At 35.6% G+C, this 27,445-nt stretch overlaps 1 protein-coding gene across 1 annotated transcript; it reads right to left on the bottom strand.

Moving 5' to 3' along the window:
* Positions 1-2,823: 2,823 nt before the first annotated feature.
* On the bottom strand, positions 2,824-25,054 carry KYAT3 (kynurenine aminotransferase 3). The gene is made up of 14 exons (XM_070941218.1): positions 24,971-25,054; positions 20,581-20,681; positions 17,578-17,636; positions 16,235-16,379; positions 15,523-15,672; positions 13,660-13,746; positions 12,314-12,439; positions 12,087-12,207; positions 7,290-7,366; positions 6,218-6,307; positions 5,008-5,194; positions 3,753-3,826; positions 3,372-3,458; positions 2,824-2,916 (listed from the first exon to the last, which is right to left on the bottom strand). Exons 2-14 carry the CDS (start codon positions 20,677-20,679, stop codon positions 2,860-2,862), a joined length of 1,359 nt encoding a protein of 452 aa, XP_070797319.1. The 5' UTR covers positions 20,680-20,681; positions 24,971-25,054; the 3' UTR covers positions 2,824-2,859.
* Between the last annotated feature and the right edge of the window lie 2,391 nt (positions 25,055-27,445).

Below are 27,445 nucleotides of genomic sequence, written 5' to 3'. Positions count from 1 at the left end.
TTCACAAGCAATGTGAAACTGCTTACTCATGAGTAACACAACCCCTTTTTTATTTAAGTCAGGGCAGCAAGTCTTTGTTCATATTGGATAAACAAAACCAAAAGTAATGAAAGTATTTTCCCCTTCTAAAAACAGGGCAATAGTCTCTGTTCACATCAGCTGAGGCAAATTCACTCCCTATTATTTCCTAGTAGGGAGATTCCATTGGCACTTCAAATACAGAGCAATTAGTCCCAACAAACCTGGTTCTGGCAAAGAAATCCAACATGATTGTTGTACATTGGAAAACAAACAGTTGTCTGCAACAACCGACCACTCCCAAACCCTTACTATTTATTTCCCAGCCAGGGAGGGTCTGGCTAGCGTCTATGTCTTCTTTCCCCTGAGAGCCAGCTTATTGCTTTCCTATCTATGCATATGCGCATCTGAGATGGGCCCCATCTGTTCCTCCCCCTCACTCAGCTCAGGCCCTGAAGACAGCTGCCTCTCCACCTGAGGGAGGACGGAAGGCTCAGACTCTGAATTTGCCTCTGATCCTGCTTCCTCATCAGAGCCTTCCAAAGGCTTGAAAACCTGCCTAGGCTCTCCTTCAACCTCCTCATCTGACTGCTGCTAGCTTTGCTGGCAGCCGACAGGCCACAACACACAGGTGCATGATGGTGCAGTTTAATGCATCTGAAAGTAAGCTACATTTCATTTCTGTGTAAATATGCATATGGTTGTTCTGGAAGGTCTGCAGTCCCGTGTAAGAAGAGCACCTGGGAAATAACTTCCAAGTACAAACACAAAAGAACAGATGTGCCATCTAAATTAGGCAACAACTAGTTGCTCAGCAGATAAAGGAACAGGACAATCAAGCCAGAGGAGGGAGGACTCTATACAATGAGAGATGCTTTCTATAAAGGGGATTACACCTCCCTTCACTCAGTTCTCTGGGAAGTGGTATATGGTTCCCCACATTGTGCTTATCTATATACTTCTGTGCTGGCATTGGTAAATACTTTTGATGGGATGACTCCTGTACAACCTGTTTTCCATATCCTCTTGAAGGCTAACGGGAATCATCCTGTCATGGGAAAAAAATCGTTAAGCATTAGCAACCAAACTGACCCAGTTAGGTAACAATGCTGTGTATGATAGACAGCCAGTTTAGTGTGACGGGGAAAGCCAGCTGGGTGATCTTGGGTCAGTCATTCTCTCTCAGCCCAATCTTACCTCACAGGGTGGTTGTTGTGCAGAAAATAGGCAGGAGTACTAGGCATGTTTGTTTACATTTTAAAAAGCAGGATAAGAATGTAAGAACAATAGTAATATTACAAACCTATTTTACCATATGTTCACAATTTTTTTTCCTTAGTCATGTTATTTTTCATCTTTAGTTAAACAAGAAAATTAAGAAACTCACTCTTATCTGTTATACTTCTATGTTAGATTTATTATGTTTTTGTGCATTTATAAAATCAATGAAAACAAATAATCAGATAAGATTTATGACTAAGCAGTTTTAGTGATTTCTTAAATAAATCAATTTTTCATTCCATAAAATTAGTTGACAATTCTTAACAGGTTCTCAAAGAATATTATAACACAAAATGGTAATCATTGGAAACAGCCAGTTATGACAGATGACACATCTCATATCATGAACTTAAACAAGATCAAAGGGCTTACCTAATTTACACAAGATGGGGAAAAACTCAGATTCTAAAGTAATCTAACTTCTTTTTTCTAGAATAATTTATTATATGTCTTTTATATTCTTTCTATTACATTATTAGCTCTATGTATTGGAATTATATCTGCATACATATTTCATTTATTAACTGTTTATGTAACAATTATGTACATAATATTTATTGTTTTGTAACAATTATGTACTTTGATTTCTATCCTGATGACCTCCAGAATGTTTCTATTATAAATGTCAGAAGCTTCAGTAATCCTGGCTTTTACAATCTGGAGATATTAATATTTCCTAATATTTTAAAGGTTGAACTTGAAGGATTCTGTCATAGTATTGGGCAAGAAGCTAAAAATGAAAGGCTGGCAATTTACTATTAAATTGTATAGGTGCAGTTTTACTTGTTTAGGGAAAACACTGAACAGAATTTTATTTTGTAAATGCTAGTGCCAATTAAAATTAAAATAGTTTATGGCAATACAAGATGTTTAAAAAAGTGTGCTCTATAGCAGCTTGGCTGTGTCAGGAATTCTGGGAGTTGAAGTCCACAGGTTGTAAAAGGGCCACATTTGCCCACCCCTGCTCTATAGCAAGGTTAGCATGGCACTTGGTGATATGGATATTTTGCCATCTTACCATCTCTTCTTCTATTTGCTGGGAATCCTGTCCAGGTGTTTACAACAAAATTTCTCAGCATTTGTACAAAGAGGTAGAGAAAATGTACACTGTATTCCCTATTGCCAAATACTAGTTTATGCTGACATTTTTGAATGAAGAAAGACAAAAAGAAACTATCTGCCATGCAATAAAAGCGGAATAGCTTTTGTTAGCCAATATAATGGAACACAGTAGTTTAAAATTCAAGTGTTTCTCAAAGTTGGCAGTTTTAAAACATGTGGACTTCAACTTCCAGAATTCCCCAGCCAGGGAGTTGAAGTCCATGTGTCTTAAAGTTGCCAAGTTTGAGAAACACTGCTTTAGAATAATATTTATATATTTTACTGAAGAATATTAAAAATTAGATAGAACACTAAATGTTATTGGTTTGGATGATACCAATATCAACACATTTCAATTATTAATGCTAAATATCCAGCAGATGGCAGCATACTGCAATCTTTAAAAAAAATTGTTGGGTTGGGTTTTTTTTTGGATGATTGAAGCTGTTTATTTCTAGGTCATTGTTTCTTCCAATTCTTCAGAATCATTTCTGCCGCGTCTAATGTGCTGTCTTTCTGCCAACAAAGAATGCCATGAAGGTTAAAATCAACATTCATTCATGATATAAGATATTAAAGAGCAGAGAGGGGGGGGAAAGTGATTTGGTTACAGTACAATGAATGTCATCTTTATAACAAACCAGTAATTCAGTTTACTCTTGATAAATAAATGGTTGTCAATGACCCAGCTGTTAGTCAAGTAATCAACAACAATATGCACATTCTCAAATGGAGTAATGAAAAATAGAAATTCAACAGTCTACTCCTGAGAAGTCTTCCATATTCAAATGAATACTTCAGAATCAAAACAGCGTTTTGTTTCCAAGCAGCATTTGGGGGCTTAGAAAAACACAATGTGAATGTTATAAATATGATATGGAAATGAATAGCAGCAGTATTTAAAAATCTCTACATGATTAAATTAGAAAGAAAAAGGAAATTCTGTAAGATCATTAGATTGTAGAACTTACTTTGATGAAGCAAAAGCGTATATATTTTTCAAATTGATCTTTGGTTTCTGGGCCACAAAATGAACTCAAAGGAATAGCTGACAGTTTCTGAAAAAAACAAAATAGAATTACAAGCTCACAGTACATTAAAAAGGATTTTGTATGTGGCAACTATTTAAATGAAGTTTTTGGATGATGCATTTTATTTCAATTTTTGCTTCTGCTAAGGAACAGCTTTCCTAGTTAAATGCCAAGGTCCACAGTTGGAGATAAAAAGTTCTACCCATTTATGGACATATAACTTTCCACTGCACCTCTATATTGGGATTCCCCATTTCAATTTTATTTAAAATATCATAGTTGGATAATTGAAATAGGAAGGAAAAAGAAATCAGAACCTACCTTAGATTTTATCATCCATTTAACAAATTTATAATCATAAGGTTTCTCTTTTTCCATGTCAGACAAATCTATACCTGTAAAAAATAAATAAATAACACTATTTTCCAGTTCAGAAACATCAAGTATTACAATTCCACATTTTTGCAGATACACAAAATCAATCTAAGCTGGGGAAATAATGTGGGAACAGTTTTGTTGCATTCCTTTCCCTATATCTCCTCTGAAGCAGTATACCAGGGGTGTCAAACTCAAGGCCCAGGGCCCAGATCCGGCCTGCGGGATGCTTAGATATGGCCCACAGGGCCACCCTGGAAACAGCAAAGGACCAGCCCGCAGTGCCTCTGCTAGCAAAAAAGGAGCTCGGGAGGGCCACGTGGCCCTCCCGAGTTGCATTTTCTCTGGCAGAGGGTTGTAGGAAGCCATCACAGGAGCCTGTTTTCAGGAGCCCGTTTTCGCTGGCAGAGCACTCGGGCCACCACAGGCGCCCCTGGCAGGAGTGGTTAAGCTGGCCATGCCCACCTTGGCCACGCCCACCCTGCCCCCCTGAAGTCAAACACAATCCTGATGCGGTCCTCAATGAAATCGAGTTTGACATCCTTGGGAGTATACTAACGTTTTCTTTTTATGCAGACTAGTCCATAGAAATATTTTGAGAATCCACCATACAAATTAATGACCTGGCACTTACGAGCATCATGATGTACATCTGCAAGACACTAAATGTCATGAAGTCATCAACCTGAATAATTTTTCATTTACTATCCAAAACCTCAGAATCCAGAACTCAGGTAGCCTTCACTACAGGTAGTCCTCAACTTACAACCATTCACTTAGTGATCGTTCAAAGTTAGAACGGCCCTGAAAAAAGTGACTTGTGACCATTTTTCACACTTAACGACTGTTGCAGGATCCTGATGGTCATGTGATCAATTTCAAGCATTTGGCAACTGGCATGTATTTATGACGGCTGCCCTGTTCCCCGATCACTACTTGTAACCTTCTCAGCCAGCTTCTGGCAAGTAAAGTCAATGGGGGAACCCAGATTTGCTTAATGAACGCATGATTCACTGAACAACTGCAGTCTTTCACTTAACAACTGTGGCAAATGGGACAAAACTCACTTAACTGCCTAGCTTGGCAACATAAATTTTGGGCTCAATTGTAGTCACCTGTATAGACAATATATCTTTCTGATACAGCTTCAATTTTGGTGAAAATAAACTCCTCCCTGCCATAAATTAAGAATGTCACTAACCTAGTGTGGACACATCAACAATCATAAAATATCCTCCCTCGGGAATAACAGGCTTCAGTCCAACTTCCAGAAACATCTGAGCCATTCGGTTCCGTTTACTTTCCAGCTCTCTAGGCAAGGAGTAGAAATAGCATTCTGGATCATCCATGCGTTTGAAATCTAGCAAAAAACTTTGGGCTACAGCCTCCTGAAAAGCCAAACCCATTAAGAAAAAGTTGAAATAATCAACATAAACTGAAGACACCTCTGAGATCTAGGTTTAATGATAATGTTATCTTTAAAGCTCAAAATTGTAATTGTTTTTCGCTAAGAATGCCCACCAAAATAGATGTTCCATTAACAAGAAACACATCAGGACATTCTTCTATCGTTGGGCTACATTTGTTTGAAGACTTTGTTTCTTTCAACCTTCAGCCTCGTTATTTTAATTAATGCAATTTGTATCTGTGTTCAACTTTTGTCAATAATATTATTCCAAATTGTTTAACCAGGGTTATGGTTTTAGGATAATATAAAATTATGAAGGGATCTACAATACTGTTTCATAATTTTTAATTATGAATAAAATCTAGATATCTATTCATATTCCTCTCTTCTTCCTTGCAAAAGGAAGAAGTGTCCCAAATACTTATAAAGTTTAAATCTAACCACAAATCTACAGAACACTACACTCTAATATAAAGGTTGTATATAGGTGACACTTTGGCAAATTAAAATTGTCTTTAAAACTACTGGATAAATTTAAAATTGTCTTACCGGATATAATTGCCTTTAAAACTACTGAATACATTTCACATTCGCAAAATGATACTCTGTTCTAACTATTTCAGTCCATTTTCAGATAACAGATAACAGATAAATGGTTATTTATTCCAATGCTGATTCACACTGGGCCTATTCATTAAAGAACTCACCTACTGTTATTATTTAGTGTGTGGCATATCTTATATTGATTTGCAATACATTAATATTTCACATAGATTAATAAAACACAATATAACATAAACGTTAAACAGATTTATATTCAAATACGTCTAGGCCATGTAACCACTGAAACACAGCATCGTTTATATGGGGGTGGGGAAATCAGATAACCCACTTACAATTTGCATCCATACATTTCTTTCTTATCCATTTTAAATCCATACTTTCCATACTTCTGACCTCCCAAATGTGCAAAAACATTTCTTTTGTATGCCTTTGTACTTACTTGTAATGGAGTTGGGCATGTATAAATGGTATTTTGTTGAACGACCTGCAAGTGCTTTATCAGATGTGAGGGACCGATAGACCAACCAAGCTGAAATGAAAGATAAAATATGCATTACTTGTTGACTGTTTACTTACATTTACAAAACAACAAATGCTAGGAAGCATTCAGGCGTTCGCTCCTTTCATCTATCTCAAGATATATAAATTGTGCCTGCTTTGCAGATAAATTCACAGAACTTATAATATACAAAAAACATTTATTTTCCCACACAAACCCCATCAGTCACTGATAGACGACTGATACATTTAGAGAAGAATTTTCTTTCAGTTGATGAAAAATTTTCTCCCTAACTCTTTTAGGAAGTTTTTATTGGGTAGTGGAAGACAATCGAATCAGAGATTCTGCAGTTAACCCTTTATTTAAAAACAGACTTTTTAAAAAAAAAAACCACCAAACTACTTTCTAGAAATAAACATCTATTTTATAAACAAGTGACATATATAATGATCTTAAAATATACATATATACATATATCATTTATGTCTCTATAAATTTCCACAACAGCTGTAAATGTTAACAAATTAAAATTCCCCTAAGGTCATGCCCATTTGAGATTTAACAGAGATATTAAAGTTTATTTGTATACATATGGGATTTATACATGGAATTTCCTCAATTTTCATTTCTGAATGCAACCTTTCATGATATATTTCACTATAGTGGTAATGTCCCAAATCTCACCAGTATATTTTCAATAGAACTGTGAAAAAGATCAAAATGCCATGCAAAAGCATGGTCTAGAATTAGATTTAGTTCTTCATTCAGTAGTACCCATTTTTAAATTCAAATTAGAACTACCATATGAAATATACAGCTGGGCATATATTACTATTTAAGGTTGATAATAATCTCTTAAATTCAGTTCTTTCCAGCCTTTAATTTTTTAAAATGTCTTTGGGCATATATAATTTGCAAATATTGGTCTACATTCACTAGTGCCAATGTTTTAATTCAACACTATCTCAACATATGACTTTTCATAGAAGCAATCTCTAACTAAGTCCATTACCTTCCAGCCAGTTACACTGTATGTTTTTCCAGCGCTTCCTATTGTTATTGTTCTCTCCCACATTCCAGGCAAAGTAGCTGTTCATATTAAAACAAGTTAATTGATGTTTTATTTATGAAAATTTATATTTTGCCCTTCTGGGTACATAGTCACCATTCAGTAATTACGTTCTGCAGAGATACCAAATTTCACTTTACAAACAGATATCCATTAAAATGACAGGGTAGAAATAATTATATTTATGATCAGTAAAATCAGTTCAGAGCTGTAAGTAACGAACTGGAAGAAAAATATCTGACAAGATAAAATTATTTTTCTGAAGTTCACAAGGATATGTATGATAAAAGACTTCTATAATACAAATTAGCACTGAATTAAACCAGTCTTAATATGAGTTGGCTAGTTATTAGGGGAGTGCCAATACATTTGGAATGTATTGGGGAAGTTGGCCCCAAAGCTGACTATTCCATTTTAGCAGTAGATTTAAATAACGAAGGTTATCACAGCACATTTGTTATATGAAGCAACAGACAGAACGGGTTTTCATATCCAATCAGATTCAAAAATAGTATCAGTAAGACAACATACAGATTCATATCAGCACTATCCCTATGGAGCTATCAGAAGAATTCTCATTTACAATATGCATTAAGTTTGTCAGCACAACTTCCATTTTGCACAAGGCAGATAAGAAAAAATGATTTAGTATTCTACACTACAGTAGAGGAAACTATCTTGATGACAGCACAAAGAGTGTACTGATTCTATGTTCTATCACTCACAGCCTCTATTAAGAAGGTACTGGAGAATTATAACTGATGCTGCAAATGGATGCAATATTCCTTTTCATGATGCATGCGTCACTTCAATTGATGGAATATAAGAAACTTAATACAACTCTGTCTCTAGGGAGAGGATTTATGTTCTTTGTATAAGCTTCATGTACAAAATAAATAAGCTAAAGAAAAATCGCTTTCTAGAAAGAAAAAAAAAAGAGAGGAATAGTTTGCTCAGTTTGTAAACATAACTGTCATTTATACCTAGGTTTTACGGTCTGAAACTGTTCCATGGGATTTGCTTAAAAGTGACCAAGAAGAAAGAAGTATACATGAACAACTTCCTCTAAAATATTTTATACTGAGTTTTCTATGCATTCTATACAGTGCAATAAAAATACTTTATGAGATTATACACACACACTTTTCACAAAACACAGAAAAATAAATTTACATAAAGAATGTGACATTCTTTACATACAATCTTATAAAAATAAGAATGTAATGAAACAGTATTTGTTGATTTGATCTCTTTGCTCAGGCCTTTGGCAAATATGATTGAAGTTCCCTTTTTATATTTTCATTGTATCCCATCTGGAGTTGTTATCTCAGCCATTCTTTGTTTTGCAATGTTTTTCTTTTCTTTTTTTTATGTTTTTAACTATTTGTAAACCTCCCAGAGTCACTGGGAGTCAGGCAGCATATGAATTTAGTTGAATAATAAATGGTAGTAATACCAATGAAAATATTCAATTAATTTTGTCAACAAGCAGTTTTCAAATCCCATTTAAATATACTGCTCAAAAAAATAAAGGGAACACAAGCAGAAGACATTTGAGATCTGAATGAATGAAATAGCCTTATTAAATACTTTGTTCATTACATACAGTAGTTTTGTGTTCCCTTTAGTTGTTTGAGCAGTGTATAAACTACTGTATGTAACGAACAAAGTACTTAATAAGGCTATTTCATTCATTCAGATCTCGGATGTCTTCTGCTTGTGTTCCCTTTATTTTTTTGAGCAGGGTATAAAATTTCATTAATGGTTTGTAGCACATAATAAATACCAAACCTATTATGGGTTATGCAAAAAAGAAATAACCAATTAGGGAAGGAAGTGACAAGCTCCCCCATTGCTGGATGGATTGAAACTGAGGCATATAGCCAAACAGAGTACAGAGTCAAACGGAGCTTCTCAGAATTTGAACCGGCCAGAATGAACAAATTGCTTCCTGCAAAGGCTCACGTCCATTTGCTCCTCTCTTATGTCTTATGGGAGGGGCCAATCATCTCCAAGCCTTACTCCCGCGTCACCACTTTTGTCTTGACTGTTTTTGCCTCCTGGCAGCTCTGCGCATGCATGCACTGGGAATAGGCTCCCTCTGTTCTTCTGCCTAGCTGATGTCAGATTCCAGAGGCAGCACATAACTACCCAGTGGCCCTGCCCCACTCTCTGCCTCGTCCAAGCCTTCCCCAGACTCCAGGACTGGCCCACGTTCCTCCCCAACCTCCTCACTGTCTGTATATGCTGCCAGCTCTGCTGGCCGCTGGCGGACCACAACATCTCCTTCCAACTCTTATTATGAAAATAATTTAGCATTCAGAGATTTGGCTTTTATGGCGTGAATGCTTTCATAGACATTTCAATGAATGTATGGTTTCATTTTGCAACCAATGATTTTCTTTTTGTAACTCTCGTGTTTCCCTGCCACTGTTTCTTTTTTTTTTCCCATTAAAAATCAGTTAAGGGGGGGAGGGGGGGAATGGAATGGCTGCACAAAATCTTTTGACCAGTGTGACAAAGAACTCTTTGTGTGGAACCATCCAAAGTGGATGAATGTAATGAAGCTTGAATGGCTCAGACACACAACAGGTATGTGTATCCAAGGTCTATCTATACCTCCACTGCCTGGAAAAAAGATGGAAAGAAAAAGAATTTCATCCAAAGTAGAATTAAAAAAAAGTCTCCAAAAACTGTAAGCTCTGAAATAAATGTTGCAAAAATAACCAGATGGATTTCTTTTTCTGATATCAAATGAATCAAACCTTGCAAATCACTTCATCCCACCTACTGGGTGAAGGCATATCCAATTAGAACTAATGGAGTTTAAGGTACTAACAGTAAATCACTATCTAGAGCAGAATGTCATACAGTAAGCATTTTGCAACTATATGTTTTGGGGCTCTGCCAGCAGGAAGAAAATTAGGAGTTAAAATATTCAGTTACCTTTGGAGAAGCCAAACAGTAATTCATCATAACAATTTAAACAAATCAAATAGCACAATTTGATCATATCAAATAATGTTTGGATGAGTTTGTCTGGGCTCGGAAACTACACAGGGTCAGATTTGATTACTACCTGGAAAAGACATCACCAGAAAGCTGCAAACTAGATTGGGAAAGCTTTGAAGAAGGCAATGTGACAAGACCCTGCTGCATATCTGCCAAGAAAACCATGTTGATGTATGCATGTAATCATCCCCAGGAGTTCAACTCAGCTTGAGAACTTCTTTCATTGAATTATGTAACATTTACATATATAGTAACAATAACATTTCATCGAATCATATGATTTATTTTAAGTCAGATATTTAATATTCTTCAACATTATTTTCTGAAGCTAAATGTGTGCGCCTTTTGGGGGGGGGGCTTTTGGCATTTTTAAAAATTTGTTATAATTAACAGGCAATATTTTATTGTTTTATTTTGTTTGTTTTATTTGATTTGTATACCGCCCTACTCCCGAAGGACTCAGGGCGGTGAACAGCCAAGCAATAAAATACATAAATACAAAAATTTTAAAAACCAGTTAAAATCAAATTAAATCATTTTGGCCCAGACAAATTAAAATAAAATATTTTATTAAGTTGGAGTGGGGGCACAACTCACCCCAGTCGACTCTCCCTGGCCATTTCGACGCAGCTATCTCATCTCAGCCAACTTGCCTGGGGATGATTCACAGCGGGACAATTCGACATGGAATAACTCAAGAAACGGACAAACAGAATTGCAGCTCACTCCAGCCTTGAGGGACTTCTAAATTGAGAAGGTCCAAATCTAAAGCAAGACAAGGCCTGCTGCAATTCACTCGTCCTTCTCGAGTTATCCTGTGTTGAATTGTCCCACAGCAAGTTGGTCGTGGCGAGTGGACCAAGGTGAGTCAGAAGCAGAGAGTTGTCCTAGAGACCTAGTGTCAGGTTTCGATGCTATCTCAAAATAAATGAATTTCCAAACTGCAGATCTTTAAGGAAATTTTCTCTTTATTCGAGCACAGCAATCTAATCCTGACCTCTTTCGCGGTCAGTACTGACCTTTGCCCCCCAATCCCTCCCTTTCCAATCCCCAATTCTCTTGCTTCTCATTGGCTATCTTCCAAGTCACTTTCCTGATTCCTTCTTCGTCAGATCACAGGAATGTCTTCCCCCTCCCCATCTCCGAGGAGACAGATCTTCAAAGGGATTTAGCAGGCAAAAGTTCAGGCTTCTCCTCCCTTTATTTATATGTCAGTGCTGGGACGCTGACACCTAGACCCTATCCATAGCCCTAGGTGATTTCGCATAAAATTCTAAAACAAAAACAGTTTTTGTTTTAGAATTATATGCAAATCCATCCAATATGATTTATCATATGTAAATCAGACCATTACACCTTGTTCAACACATCCTGGTTAAAGTAGAGGCTTAGCATTACCTATGAGTACAGCCATATTCTCAACTATTTATTTAATCATCCATTTCTTCATTCCATTAAATTTATATGCTGCCCGATCTCACTCTGAAGAACGAAATATAAGGAGATATAAACATGTTTCTTTTTGTTCAGCAGCTAAATTCAAAATATTTAATATTTTAAAAAATATACTTTTTACTGATTATTTTTTTCAAAGATTACTGATATTGTATTTTTCAAAAATTACTATCTAATATTCTTTAGGCAAAATCTATTTCTTATAAGCAGTAACTAAAAGTTGTATTTAGATTTCTCATCATGTACCATTTATACCATTTTAAATTTTAGTACCTATTTTAATATGTTTATTTCCAGTATAAACTAGCCATTCGTACACCTCATCACTGATGCACAGTGTATCATATTTAATACAGAGATCAGCAATTATCTGGAGCTCTTCTTTTGCATAGACCTAAAATGAAAAGAAAGAAACATGTTGATCAGTATATTCAATATATACTTTAAATATGTGTTTGTGGTGTAGGTGGGTGAAGCAAACTTCAAAACAGGATGCTCACCTTTCCTATGGGATTGTGAGGGGTATTAAGTATAATAGCTTTGGTCTTGGAATTAAATTTATTTGCAAGCTCAGTGGGATCCAAGATCCAGTCAGCACTAGAGGCAACTTCTCCATTCACAGGTTTCTGGAATAAATAGAACATATTTTATTAACTGCTAGGACTGCCCAGTGCCAAATCTCCTAAACTGATAGATTTCATTGTTATCCAGATCCAACAAATAAAATCAAATGAATGATAATTAGATCTGTCTCTCTCTCTCTCTCATTCCCTCAAATTGAACATATTTTCTTGAAGAAAAAAAAAGTCGAAAAGAGGGCAAAAATGAAAGAAGTTCATAAGGGTAAAAAAATGTTTATTTTTTTAACTTTCCTGAAAAATGCCTGTCAATTAGTTTGACACAATTTTTAAGAAGGGCCTATTCCAGAGCAAGATTTGAGTTGATGGATTCGAAGGCAAAAAGGGGCACTTCCACTGCTTGCCATATCATGAGAGGACATGCACATGTGGCCCCAGCTATTGAAAATTTTACTCATGTTTTGCTCAATTGTCAATTATATGTCTCCCTCAGGTTCAGATACTTATCATCCCCATTGGAAAGAATAGCTCACTGGGGTCTGAACCACAGATTGCCTTATTTTTCACTTGCACTCAAATGTACATATTGTAAGCAGTTTATAATCAAAGCAGCTGAGCCAAAATCCCAATACATTGAACAAACTGGCAATGCATTTATCTGATTGCTGACTCCTTGTATTACCGCACATGTATTTTATCTCTGTATCTATATCTATATCTTATATCCCAGAATCAGATCATGTATCGTATTTTTGTTTTATCTGATATGATCGTAAGACTCAATTAAGAAACTGGACTATCTATATTACACTACGCTACGCTATACTAACTTTCTGAAATAAAGGGCTGTCTTTTATAATAAAAAATATATGGTTACTGCACATGCACACTCACCATGCAAAACAGTAATAAGAAGATTTACTGTATTATACACAGTTGTATATTCTTACATTCTAGTATATATCTCTATGGATGAGAGAAACCAGCAATATTAAAATGGTTAGGGATGCAGAATTAAGATAAGGATGTAACAGTCCCACTATTTATTTTTAATTAATTCTGAAGCAAATATTTTCTTAATTTCTTATGTTTTAGGTAAAGAAATAGGAATGATAATTGCTATCACACCAGATATTTAAAATGTAGGAATGAATTAGGCAAGCTCTGGATATTCCTCCCTCCCTTCTTTTCTTTCCACAAAGCTTTAAAGACAGTTCAGAAGTTTCTCTCAGCTATTGTTTTCCTGTCACCAAAACCACAGCACTCACCTTTCTCAAAGGTATAAAAACAGGCGTGGCACCTGCCATCTTCACCATAGGCTCGTAACAGTCATAGAAGGGTTCAATTATTATTACCTAAAACAAAGGTAAGCTTACATGAATAAAGAATTAAAAAGTGAGCTACCTTTTTTTCTAATGTCAGAAGCAGTATTCAGTCTGACTTAATGATAACTTTACACATTTGTAAACATTTCCTGTATTAAAGCAAAGTCTTTTGGGGGCAGCAAAGAGGGATGCTAACTTGGATAACAGATTTTCTCAGTGTCTCTTTTTGTAAAATACTATAGCTATTGCAATTTTAGAATGAATGTGTTAGGCGTGAAAGACCAGGTCTACATATGAAGGTTCAATTCAGTTGATTTAATCCTAAAACCTTATGCAAAGAATCTTCTCAACTAACAGGAAGCACCTGGCTAGATAAGGGTCAAAGGCACCCAAGTGGGAACTAGACTTAGCTTGTGGCTACAAAGGGATTCTAAGCTGATCCCTCTTTTCACTCTGCCCCCAGGTTTTTACCATTTTTTTCTCCTACAAAATGAGAAGTATGGAAGGAAAAAGAAAATAACAGATCAAGAGGTAATGTCTGCATTGGGTGTGCTGGAGATAAACTAAAGGAATTGGAGATACAGGTATTCCTTGACTTATAACCACAACTGGGACCAGAATTTCCACTGATAAGCAAGACAGTTATTAAATGAGCCACACCTGATTTTTGCCACCATTTTTAAGCGAATCTCTGCAGTTCCTTAATGAATGATGAGGTCATTAAGGGAATCTGGCTTCCCCATTGATTTTGGTTGGAAGCCAGCTGGAAAGGCCGCTAATGGTGATCACCTGACCTAGGAATGCAGCATCCATAGTAAATAAATGCTAGATGCCAAGGGCCTAAATTTTATGTATCATATGACTACGGAGATGCTACAATGGTCATTATATAAGTGGATTGTTGATAAGTCTCTTTTTTCAGTGCCATTGTAACTTTAAACAGTTGTTAAATGAATAGTTGCAGGCTGAGGACTATCTCTATCTAACAGAGACAACAGAACTGAACAGTGAAAAGAGAGAAATGTGTGTGAGAGAATATGGCATGTGTATAAAAAGCCCTGATTTCATTGTCAGATTTCCCCTGAATGAAATTACTTAAATATGCCAAAGACAATAAGAAGGTGAAATCATATCTCAAATTTAAAGAAATCAGCATCCAATTTTTAATCATCATGAAATAAATTTTACTATCGGTTTAAAACTATTGTAGACTGCTAGAAAATCCATGATAGAATATTGCCTTATTAGAATCTTTTTTTAAACTTTATTTTTGATATTTTTGAAAGCAAAAAAGCATTATTATAAGACCAAGATATCAGCTGACTGCAAAATGTATATGTATTAGCCTGCAGATAAAGCTACAGGTACAGAACCATTTTTTTTTTTTTAAAAAAAGAGGGAGCGGGGGTAGAATGGGAAATCTTCTTTAACCCAAACCAGATTTCTATGTGTCAAAAGAGCCAATCTGAAGTAGTGGTTAAAGTAGTGGCCTAAAAACCAGGAGTTGTGAATTCTACTCCCATCTTAGGCATGATAGCTAGCTGGGTAATTTGGGACCAATCACTCTCTCTCAACCCAAGCCACCTCACAGGGTTGTTGTTATGGGGAAAATAGGAGGAGGAAGGAATATTATGTAGGCTTACTACCCTGAGTTGCTTAAAAAGTAACAAAGGCAGGATAAAAATATGTACTTTAAAAAATTAAGGAATGATTTGGGAAACTGCATGTAATTTCAGCACTGGTTTTTAATAAAACAAAATAATATAACCCAGTTATTTTATAACAGGAATTATTACAAAGACTTACTTCATCTTCTGCTTCAATAAGTCCCTGTATTGCACTAAACAGGGATCCATATGCCCCTACTGTCACCAGAATGTCCGTGTATGGATCAATCTTTTTTCCACAAACTTTTTCATATACTTGAGACAGGACTTTCACCAATGGTGGATGACCCTGAGTATTTTTTTTTTAAAGAGAGAAAAATAGTTAATAAGAAACACAGAAAAATGTCAGCTATATGTGAATGATGCATGCATTAGTTCAAAACATAAGTAGATAGATTATATTTTTTTGTAAAAGATGGGAAGTGTTAAGTTCGATGAACTAACATAAGAAAATGTACCAAGACCAATTCCATCAAAACGTTTCTCTACTTCTATAAACATTTTTATTAATTATATGCATGTACTGAGTCCTGCAAAGCATGTTGCTTTATTATCATCATCAAACAGGACAATAATATCACAATGTGCTCTGTGAAATTCTGGGAAATCCACACTAGTTTAATTTAATGTATTAAACAGATTGTGTGGATGGATGAAATGGGAATTCACTTCGTTTGCATATAACTCGAATTTCGGTGGTGAAGACCAACCAAAGAACAGAACCTTGTATTTCTATTCAGAATAAGAATCTAAAACTGAGAAATATAAACAAACCAGCTGAGAAACAATCAGGCTAGGCTATTCATTTAAAGCAAGGTCTTTAAAGAGAGTCAGGCACGTAACGCACTCACAAAACCCCGCGTGTACTGGTTCAGCCTATCCACCGATGATGCTTTTGCCAATTCTTCTTTGACATAGTTAGGAGGAGATATATCTGGAAGTCCTTGTCCAAGGTTAACAACAGTGGGATCTGCAGCAAGTTTTGTAAATTCCACCCTACGGAACACAGAAATGATTGCAATCCTACTAAATCCCAGGAAAGACTAGCTCCCCTTCTGTGGAAATCATAACACAAAAAAGCAACAATGTGCAATTTTTTCGAATTCAAATGTTTTGTTTTGATAGTCTGAAACAGTCTGAAACAACTATTCTAACCTTACTGGAAGCGTATCCAATGCTGTTCGGATGATTGTCTTCCTCCCTAAAAAAATTGATTTCAAACTTGGGATATTTCTGAAATGACCAGAGGAATACCTTCCATAAGGTTTAGCAATCTGTTTCAAATTTACAACATCCTTTCAAACTAGAAGAAATTAAGCTGCATAATGGCCAACCAACTGCACCAGAAAGTTCACTATTCTCCCGAGATGCCTTCAGAAGCAGTCCCACTGCCACCAAAACTAATAGCCATTGATCCCCATGGCAATCATGAATTGGTCCAATCCTTTTTTAGAATCAGACAAGCTGGTAGCCACCTACGACATCTTGGAATACTCAATTGCAAAGCTGAAAACATGTTGTATAAAAAAATACCTATTGGAACAACCCTGTTTTGGGTTTTATAGTTTTTAAAATATAAAGTACAGGCTTGTTCATGCCTCCAGAAACAAAGTGTATTTATTTATTTGTTTGTTTGTTCTTTCATTAACAGGCTCTGCAGTCGGAAGAAAAATTTGAAAATTCATGGCTTATTCAGTCCCTTACCCATATATTTATTCCTAACAACCTTCTATAATTGAATAATGAAAAATGTGGCTAATGGGTAAAATTCTTATTCAATCTCTTGGCCATACATTTATTCTTATCTCTAATTGTACACTAAATTATATCATCATCAGTATTTTTTTTGTTTAATTTCTGGTATTATTTAATGCAAATATGTGAATAGAATTCGATAAAGATAAAATCAGGAAAAATGCCAACCCCTGAGAACTTTAAAAAAGATGAAAAAAAGTCCTGGAAACTGCCAACCTTTCAGCTGATTTCTGTAGCTGTACTCTTAACAGCAGCATGCTGTTCAATTATTATTTATCTCCTTATGATACAAATCACAGCATACTGATTTCTGCAATCAAAGTGATATTGAAGGCACAAATGAAAATGAAAAATTAGTTACCCTAACACTCTTCACAAGCTGTAATGTTTTGAGGTTTGATTATTGATTAAATTAATGCTTTCATTCATTATTACTTACCACACATTGTTATCAAGCCCTTCAATTCGTTTAGCGTTTTTGTGCTTGAAGTTCATGGCCTAGCAGCAAAAAAAAATCAGAGACAAAAGGACTTTTGTTAGAGACAAAAAAGAGTATATTATTGGATGGTATGTTAATGTATGCCATCTCTCCTTTTATATTTCCCCTTAATGCTGTAAACAGCATAAACTACAACTATATTCTAATATAAAACAAATTTCATTTAACATTGAAGATGCAAACAAGAATGAGAAGTAGATACATCCTCTATGAAAAAGTACTAGAACCAAATTAATGGAAACTGGATGTAAGTAAATTAATTTGGAAGCTGCTTCAAACAGAGTTACTCGGGAGAAATATGAGAAGGATGTTTGCTGGATGCTGAAGAGAAAGAAGCTGCAGATCAGAATAAATGCATGTAAAGATTGCTACAAAAAAAAGAGGATGAGAAAATACTGTAAATATATCTCTATAGATAGAAAGTTACAGAGAAAGTAGTCAAAGAAAACAAGGGATAGATAAGTTTAAAAGAAAGAACAAACACAAAAGTGATTTTGAAGGAGAATTTTAAAAATCATTTGAAAAAGGGTGAGTGCCTAAACAATGGTCATAAATGTGAGGATTGGTCATAAAGTTACTTTTCCATCACAATAATAACTTCCATCATAATTGCCAGCAGTCACTAAACAAGGCAATCACTAAATGAGGGCTACTTGTAAACTATCCTTGCTTCCAGCACATTGATACAATACATTGCCTTTATCCTTCAAATTTCTCACTTTTCTCTTCTACCAAGTTTAATCTAACCACAATTTTCTCTTTTCACCCCCTTCATCTTGAGCCATTCATTGTCTTTATATGGCTAACCACTTCAGGAGTGCTCCCTTCATACTGACCAATTGCTTTTATATTCAGTCCAAATTCATTTAGCATTCATTTGTTCTTGATCTGACTATTCTTGTTTTATCACACATACTTCTTCATGACTCTATTCCAACTGCACTCAATTGCTTTTTGTGTTTCACCTGACATAACTAACTTTCCAAATAACAAATACAGTAGAACACATTTTCATTTCTCTGAATAAGCATTTATTCATTACAAGAGACCACAACCTCCATCCATTTCTCCATCTTTAATACAAATTCTACCAAGGTATACCATGCACTTGTTCTAATTTGTCACCTTTTATATATAGTTTGTAACTGTCCGCTTCCCCTGTCAAACACTACTACCTTGGTGTTTGATATATTAATTTTAGATTGATATGCTTCATTATGGGATGCAGTGGCTCAGTGGCTAAGACGCTGAGCTTGTCAATCGAAAGGTCAGCAGTTCAGCGGTTCGAATCCCTAGTGCTGCATAACGGAGTGAGCTCCCATTACTTGTCCCAGCTTCTGCCAACCTAGCAGTTTGAAAGCACATAAAAAATGCAAGTAGAAAAATACCTTTGGTGGGAAGGTAACAGCACTCTGTGTGCCTTTGGCATTTAGTCAGGCCAGCCACATGACCACAGAAACGTCTTCGGGCAGCACTGGCTCTTTGGCTTTGAAACAGAGATGAGCACCGCCCCATAGAGTCGGGAACAACTAGCACATATGTGTGAGGGGAACCTTTACCTTTACTTTTACCTTATGCTTCATTGCATTATACCATCTAATATTTGCTAGAAAACAGTCAGATATTGGGCCAACACTGCATTGTCATAATCTGCATACATATATGTACATTTACATTGTCAACCAATACACTTTTTTAACATCGCTACAGAACTCCTTGGCTTAGACAATCCAAAAATGTATTAAGGGTTGTTAAACATATACCTACATTTTAATGTTTTTTTAACATCTCATAGCATTATGAGTTTGCACTTTTTTTCTGGGTTTATAACATTTGTTTAAATATGGTATTCCTTTAATATTTTTGCCTTACTATTTTATTACTCCAAAATGGAATAGCACAATGGATATCATGCATCTACCGGTATCCATGTACAGCAACATTATAAAATATAGCTCTGCTAAATTTCTTTGCTTGGCTTATGGTCAATCTAAGTACAGAACTCCTCTGGTCATACAACCCAAATAAACCAAGAAATTCTGAATAAATGAGTGAATATCTAAAAAAAAAAATACCTGCTATTCTAGCTCTTTCTCTCTCAATCTTTTAAATATTATTAAGAATTTTGGGATCGATAAATTATTATAAAACATGTATAAACTAAGCTTTACTATAATACCAGGATACTAATAATCATTCTAACAGTTCCTCAAAAAATATTACAACAATCTATGTAACCAAAATGCCAAATGTAGAGAATGATATGTTAAGAGAATTACATGGAGGTAGTAGACAGAGCAGCACTTAGTCTTAGATTCCAACATAAAAGTGACAACAAGACACACAAAGGCCAATTTGATTTGTTTTAAAGGTTTCAAAGTAATTGCATCAGAGATATCCACACAGAACATCTATGCCAGCTGTACCTTCTTGGATTGCTCATGGAGTGTTGAGAAGGGCCTTGTATGAATAGCCAGCAATGTCAATCACTAGTCTTATAAATACTGTTTTGCATTTAAAGAGAGACCTGAGGGAACCTCAAGTGCACATCTAAATAGAGCCTCAGAGACATTAAAGAAAAATCCAGAAAAAGTTTCTTTGCTATGCTCAATCAAATGCTTTGTCCTCCCTTACTTTGTCCTCCTTTTTTGGTTGTTGATTCTAACCATCTAAAAGAAGCTGCCTTCTGTTCCTGCTTAAAAGATCAGAAAGACCAAATTTATTTTTCCATTCTAGTCCAGTTTTCCCATGGTTTTTTACATACTACAGTATAGCCTACAAATGAGATAAGAAATTGAAGTTCTTATGTTTCTTATATCGGCAGTATTTGTAAGGAAAGCTTTTTGAAGACATTTAAGTTATGCACTGCCATTAGTGATTCAATAGTAAATGTAACAAAAAGTGTGTGCAATTATGAAATCTACAAAGAGACTGAATACATACTGAGCAAGTTGAAAACCTGGAGCATCTCAAACGATAATTAATTTTCCGTAGATATGTTCTAATGCCAAGACACTTGAAGTACTGATGAGCTAAGAACATTCCTGTGTAACAATAAATGTTAAGAATGTAAAATAACACTGAGCCGCAACAGAGGTAATTAACAGGCAAAATTTGCACTACTGTATTTTAAAATGAACATACACAGATAAATTTATATAATACATTTTGGTTATCAACCAATAGATAATAAATGGAAAATGAGAAATCAAGAAACATGAGGAAATCAGAATGGATAAACCTATTTAATGCACTTGTTGGATTAGAACACAAGTGCAAAAAATAGCAAATATATTTAGAAAAAAGCAATAGGATCAAAATTAACTCTACTGGAAAGTTTATCACAATTATTTATAGACAGGCTCCATTCATTGATAGTCATAATTTCTTAAAAGGGAATAGAGCACATTGCATTAAGTTTTCTGATCCAGGTATAAACTTGATAAGATCTGAATTATTGAGTTCTGATAGTGGATCCAAAGTCCTTTTTGCTCTCCAAAAGAGAGAGAAGAGAGCTGAAAAGGACAATTAGAACAATCAAGGAGTTGAACATATTTTAGGCTCGTGATAAGCAATTCTTCAGACGAAAACCTCTAGTCCACTGTGTCACAGGTCTTTGTGGGTTTAAGCAACAACCAAAGAGTTAAAGAAGTCATCGTGGCATCCACAATCATATCGCCAAACCTGCTCCTTTGGATATGCATGTGATAACACAATACATAACAAAAGGGGCATGACTTCAGTTGCTTAATTGGAGCTGCCCCTTGACTTTTATGACACATCTCCCAACATTTCTGATGAGTTCAAGGAAGCTAATACCGAACATAACATACCTGGCACGAGTTGGGATATTTTTTTTCCTATTTTGTTAATACAATAAACAAAATAGTTTTGTATTTTCTACTTGAGCAAGAGCTCTGTACAACCATATAAACCCCAACTCTTCTATTGTCTCCCTTATAAACGCAGAGGAAAACACATGAACTAATTATATTGACCAGCATTCTCTATCAGGCTAGCAATCGCTTAAATCTCTGGCTGGTAGATCTTGACCTCAATGGAGACCCTCTGCTTGCATTGATTTGCTCCTCCTTTGCTTCAGCGCTTTTTTCCAAATTGTCCAGGCTTCACTTCAGGAAATTTCATATTTTCATTGAACTAACAATCCAGAAGTGTAACATTCCCAACCTATCTCAGGATCACCAGCTATCATTACAGCAACCAGTGGAAAAAAATCCACATGCAGTACTGTTTATATCCTTTGTGAGATAGATGCTAGACCACCCCTCTATCTCTTTCCAAAAAAATCCCTTCCGTTTTTAAAGACTCCAACTCTGCTAACTCAGCAACTATTCTCCATTCTCTCCATTCTCTAAGGGTTTTTTTTCCCCCTATGGTTAAGGTATCTCTTACTCTCAGTTAACCAGAATAGAGTGCCTCTTTGGATTTATGGGTGGCTATACAACAGAATGCTAAAGAGTCATGGATGAGAACAAAATATTACTGTTTGTTTCAATAGATATATAGTTATACAACAAATAGTAGAGAGGTTAATTAGGTGGTCACTTATAAAAAAAAAGTGGAAATCTGATATAGAATTAATTACAGAAAAAAAATGTTTTCCAGGCAAAAGCAAGATGCACTCTCTTTGCATTGATTGCCCTTTCTCATTTTACATTTGGCCCAAAGCACAAGAATGAAATAAAGGTTAGTCTTACCATGTAAGGATTTCAGATTATTTTGGGTGCAAATCAGGGAAGAACAAGGCATCATTTAAAGAAAAACAATTTATCACTATTTATTTGGAAATAATTATGTCACTTCTACCCAAACAAATCTCTGCAATTCAGGACTGAATTAAATGGGGGGGGGGCAGCAAATCAAGTTTGAAATAACTTCGCTTAATTTCCTCAGAAGAAAGATACATAGAAAAAAAAGTTTTAAGAAAGTATTGGATTGGGTCTAAGTATTGAGAATATGGGTTTTCATAAAGACTAAAGTAAGCCCTGATGTCTATTTTATAATAGTATACTCATCGTGTTATTCTCTTTCAAGCTAAACAAACTTTACGCAAGGTGCAAAAAGCAATAAATATGTCAAACAAATCATAATATAAGAGAAGGAAACAATATATAAATTTAGTTTACACCAACTTCATTCATTTTATTTGTTTCAATTCTTCACAAACCATTTTTTTTCACAAATTCTTAAATTACCTCATGTAAGGCCTTTTGCTCTTTAAATGTCCCATCTCTCTCTTTTTCAGGATTTTTCAGCTGTATCCTACTATGACTTTCTCAGTTTCCACTTTCTCTCAACCAATGTATATATTTCTTTTACTTTTTATACTGGTTTTTTTATGTGGCCAAAGCTTAACACGTTTGTTTAACGTTGATTAACCCACTATTCAATCAACCTTCATTCATGGCTCATTCTTGTATCACTTTGTATTTTCTTGCATTATCACATGTATTTCCTAAGTAACTCATTTTCACTGCATTCAATTTATTTTAGGATTCTCCTGACTACATATCCAGCCTTAATCCCACCCCTTCCAAATACAGCATGCCCTGTTAATAGTAGGGACAGTTTTAGCAGTTTTGGCATATTTACAAGCAGCTTCTTGAAGTTATTTTTATTCTAAATATAAAAGACAGCCTGCTTCCTTTCAAAGGCCAGGAACTCTACTGACCCTTATGTCCTGTAATGCTTATTTTTGTTGCAAATCTAATTTGGCAGGAATTGTATAAGAATAAACCTGGGAAAAATGCTTTGAAATGGTGACGAGACATATAACTATGCTGAGCTCAGTAACTACATTTACAACAAAAAGGAAATGAAATGTAAATAAAGTCTCTCTGTGATGATTGGATGCTAGAACTGTAATTCAAAGCGTAACACAAGACATGCCCTTCCAGTTATTATTTTGCAGGGAGGAATCAGGAATGAGAATTTGGGAAGGGTGGGTAGATCTCAGAAATCTCATAGCCCTACCTATAAGAAAATAGTTATCTGTCAGAATGACAGGTTTATGAATATATATTAATGCCAGGGAACCCAAGGATTGGAACCCCATAATACATTGTGTAATATAAGATACAAGTCATCATATTTTATTCATTTGTTGTTTATCACATTTCCACACCACCCATCTTACCTAAGTGTTTCTTGCAGCGTAAAGGTAATCTGAAATGTAATCTTAAGCAGGCTGTTTACAACCTATTATAAAATTATGCAATGCCATTTATTTCACTTGTTTATTCCAAAAGTGAACCGTGCTGCTCCATATCTTTCTCACTTTCCACCAAGTCTTGTTATCCAAGAAACAGAACAGAACAGAGAGGGAGAAGGACAGAATATTCAGATCAGGAAAGTGTTTAGTCCTAAGGGCAAAATCAACAGTTCCCTTAAATAGAGGGATATCCTGATTAATTCAGGAATAGTTCAGTCAGGCCTTGATTTTGAAGAACAAAAGAAAAAAAAAAGGAACTGTTATGGTGCAGGCTCAAGGTTGACTCAGCCTTCCATCCTTCCAAGGTGGGTAAAATGAGGACCCAGATTGTTGGGGGCAAAATGCTGAGTCTGTAAACCACTTAGAGAGGACTGTAAAGCACTGTTAAGGATGGAATACAATAAATCTAAGTGCTATTGCTAATCTCCCAATGTAGTACATATATTCTACACTGAGCTCAGGGGCTAACGAACACACTCTGCGATTTCCAAGTCATGATTTCAGAATACCTGTTTGCATTTATGCCCATTTACATCATTGGTTTTAGTGCCAGGGCTAGACACCCACCTCGGTTTCTTTTGCACATTCGTCTCTTTAAAAGACTTAATATTTTCACTACTCCGCAAACTCTTCTGTGATTTTTTTAAAAAAAATCACGTATCTATAAGGGAACTGCTGCAATCATGCAGAAAGGAGTAAAATTCACTCCACGCACTCTCAAAACATTATTACCCAAGGCGGGAGGAGTGAAAGCCAAGCAAATCTTACAAGAACTCCCTGGATCAAACCCATACTGCCTTCTACCAAAGGATGCTTTTCCTATCTATTGCTAATTCTGCAAATCCTTTCCCACTTTCTTCTTTCTCCCGTCCTCCTACAGATTTTTTTTTTAAAAATCCACCTCCCAAGGAGGCCATTTTCCTCTCGTTTGCTTGCTTCTTCGCTCGGCAAGCGACTAATGACAATTTTATAATCACAGTAAGTAAGGAACAAAAGCCCCCGGGGACCCGCTTCAACGTCCCCTCGACGTTGAAGAAACGATCTCCCTAAAAGTTTTGGCACTTTCTGCGTCCAAATCAACCACGCTGCGTCTTTCCTTACCTCACACTTGTTTCCCCCCCCACTTTCCCCGGATATGGCGTGTCCTTCCCGAAGAGGCGGTGAAAACAACTTGGAGAAGGGCTAATCGCCAGGGAGGATGGGCTCGGCTTGCTTTGAGTCCTTTTATCACAGTCGCCTAACAAGAGGCGAGAGTGGCCGGGATCAAAGACCCGATCGCAGTCCATCGTTCTGGATCTATTAAGGACTGAACAGGCTTCTCCCCCCCCCCCCTCCGTTTTTTTTTGTTTTTTTTTTTTTTTTTTTTTTGCAAATAGCAAATGTGCATGCTTGTCGGGCACGCCAAAAACTAGCATGAGAGACTCAGGCTGGCCTTTGCTTTTACAAAGTATTTTTTTTCCATGTGTAGCGTAGCAAGCGTTGTCCTTGGGGGGAAGAGGGGGAAAATCAAACGTAACGTCGCATCGGTACGTCGTACAATCCAGCAAAACTATCAATATAACAGTGTAGAATAAGCAGCGGATAATACAACCTGTTGCAATTTTCTTCATATAATGATACCTCCTAATATTAGCAGAGGAGAACTAAGCTTGTAAATCGTTTAACTAAAGCTACAATCTGATATCCACGCGCACACACACACACACACACACACACACACCAGAAAAAGTGATGTCTTCTGCTGTCTTTTTCAAGTTTATAGATTGTCCTGGAAAATTAAATCTGTGTTGGACCAGATACTCTGTAAACAGTCTGAAAGAGGATGACATCATTGCTATTTATAAAAGATGCTCAGTATGGCACATCCACCCAGTCATTCTCCACCTAGCATCTACTTCCATGCACTATGGATGTACATTCCCATCCATCCCACACCCTGGGGTGAAGCCTGTAGCTGAGGCACATGAATGGCAGATTTAAAAGCTAATGGAAGAGAATATTTGTCGCTCAGGGTTGAAATGAGGGGTCCTTCATGCTCTCTGAGATTGATTGTTTTCTTGCAAACATTTCATTACCAAACTAGGTAACCTCATCAAGTTTAGAAGCTCTCTTCCTCTGCCAGAATTTTCACTTCTACTGTATAGCACCTGCTGCTGAAGCGAGTTGTGGCTTACTTATAAACTAATAAAGGTGAAATTTTAAAAGTGCTAATAAAAAAATAAGATCATGCAGTTGGACCAGTTGCTGGATATAATGCAACAGGTAGTAGTGTATTTATGTGCTGAAATTTCTGTGAGATGGAAATAAAATTATTTTAGATTAAAATGAACAAGCCTTGTCTAAAGGATTAATATGTTTTAGTTTCAATAGTGAAAATTGCTGCTTCATACAAAATGCAAGGTAATGTGGAAGAGCAATCTGCACAATAATGTTATGGTAATGTAGAAAAAAAACAATATATTTTGCATTCAACTGTAATTCTTGGCATCTCTAAAGAAGAATTTTGGATAGAGGAGTAGAAAACATTTCTATCAGAAAATCTGGGGAGAGAGTATTTTCAATTATATTGATTATTTGAGTTAAGCCTCAGATAAATGTTTTACTGATCTCCTTCAGAATCACTATTGTGTATTTCAGTTTTCAAATTGGTCAGTAGAGGGCAATATTCCATTAACTACCTATCTTTAAAGCTTCAGACTTTAGAGGAAAAACACATTTAACAAATGTCTTCTTTATGCTGTATATTCATGATACTAAAACTTTATGTTGTTGTTTTTGGTGAAAATATATTTCTTCTGAAATTTTTCACCACTCAGACAATACCATATTGTGATGGCTTGTAAACAAACATACTCTATTTTGTAAGTAAGTAAGAATATGAATATACTTTTTTAAACATCAACACTATCAATTAGTTTAGCAATCAATATTTTCTACATTGATAGATTTTTATTAATATGAATGTTATTTTTGAAAATAATGTCCTTTTTATTCTAGCACTACTCTTAAGTGAGACTGCTGATGAAGATCTTACTTCAGTTTTAAAACTAGTGACAGATACATTTTTGTGCCTTGATCTTACATCTGTTTATTTGGTTAATTTAACTTATACCTAATGTGACTTATTCACTAAAGACTGCTAGTTTTTACTGTAATTGTTAAAATAAAGAACAGTCATTACTCCTTTGTCCCAGAAATGTTTACTGTGATCTTTTCCCATCAAACAACATTTATAGACCAAACTTTGTTTATATTTGTTCAGATGCAAGTGTTACAATGAAGCTTATTTTTATATAAGAATACTTAAAACATTAGCCTAAGGCCATGAAACATTTTCTTAATAATGTTTACTAAGATAATCAGAACCCAGGATATGCCAATGTTTGAAGTCAGTATCTGAACTTTTAATATAAATAATTAGTAATGCCATTTTCTCAAAACAAATGAATCAAGTCAACATGAACTACTGTATATCAGAATTGCTAACTTTTGATTGTACACTAACTGTTGAAGCTCCAATGAAAGCTCAACAATATAGGAATCTAGAACTTATAAATTCATGGTAGCCTGGTCTCT

The sequence above is a fragment of the Pituophis catenifer genome, unplaced genomic scaffold (assembly GCF_029215685.1).
Source record: "Pituophis catenifer annectens isolate HBS135680 unplaced genomic scaffold, rPitCat1.0.hap2 SCAF_3, whole genome shotgun sequence".
Taxonomy (NCBI): Eukaryota; Metazoa; Chordata; class Lepidosauria; order Squamata; family Colubridae; genus Pituophis; species Pituophis catenifer.
The sequence above is the reverse complement of the archived record's forward strand: the minus strand, read 5'-3'. Positions and strand labels throughout refer to the sequence as shown.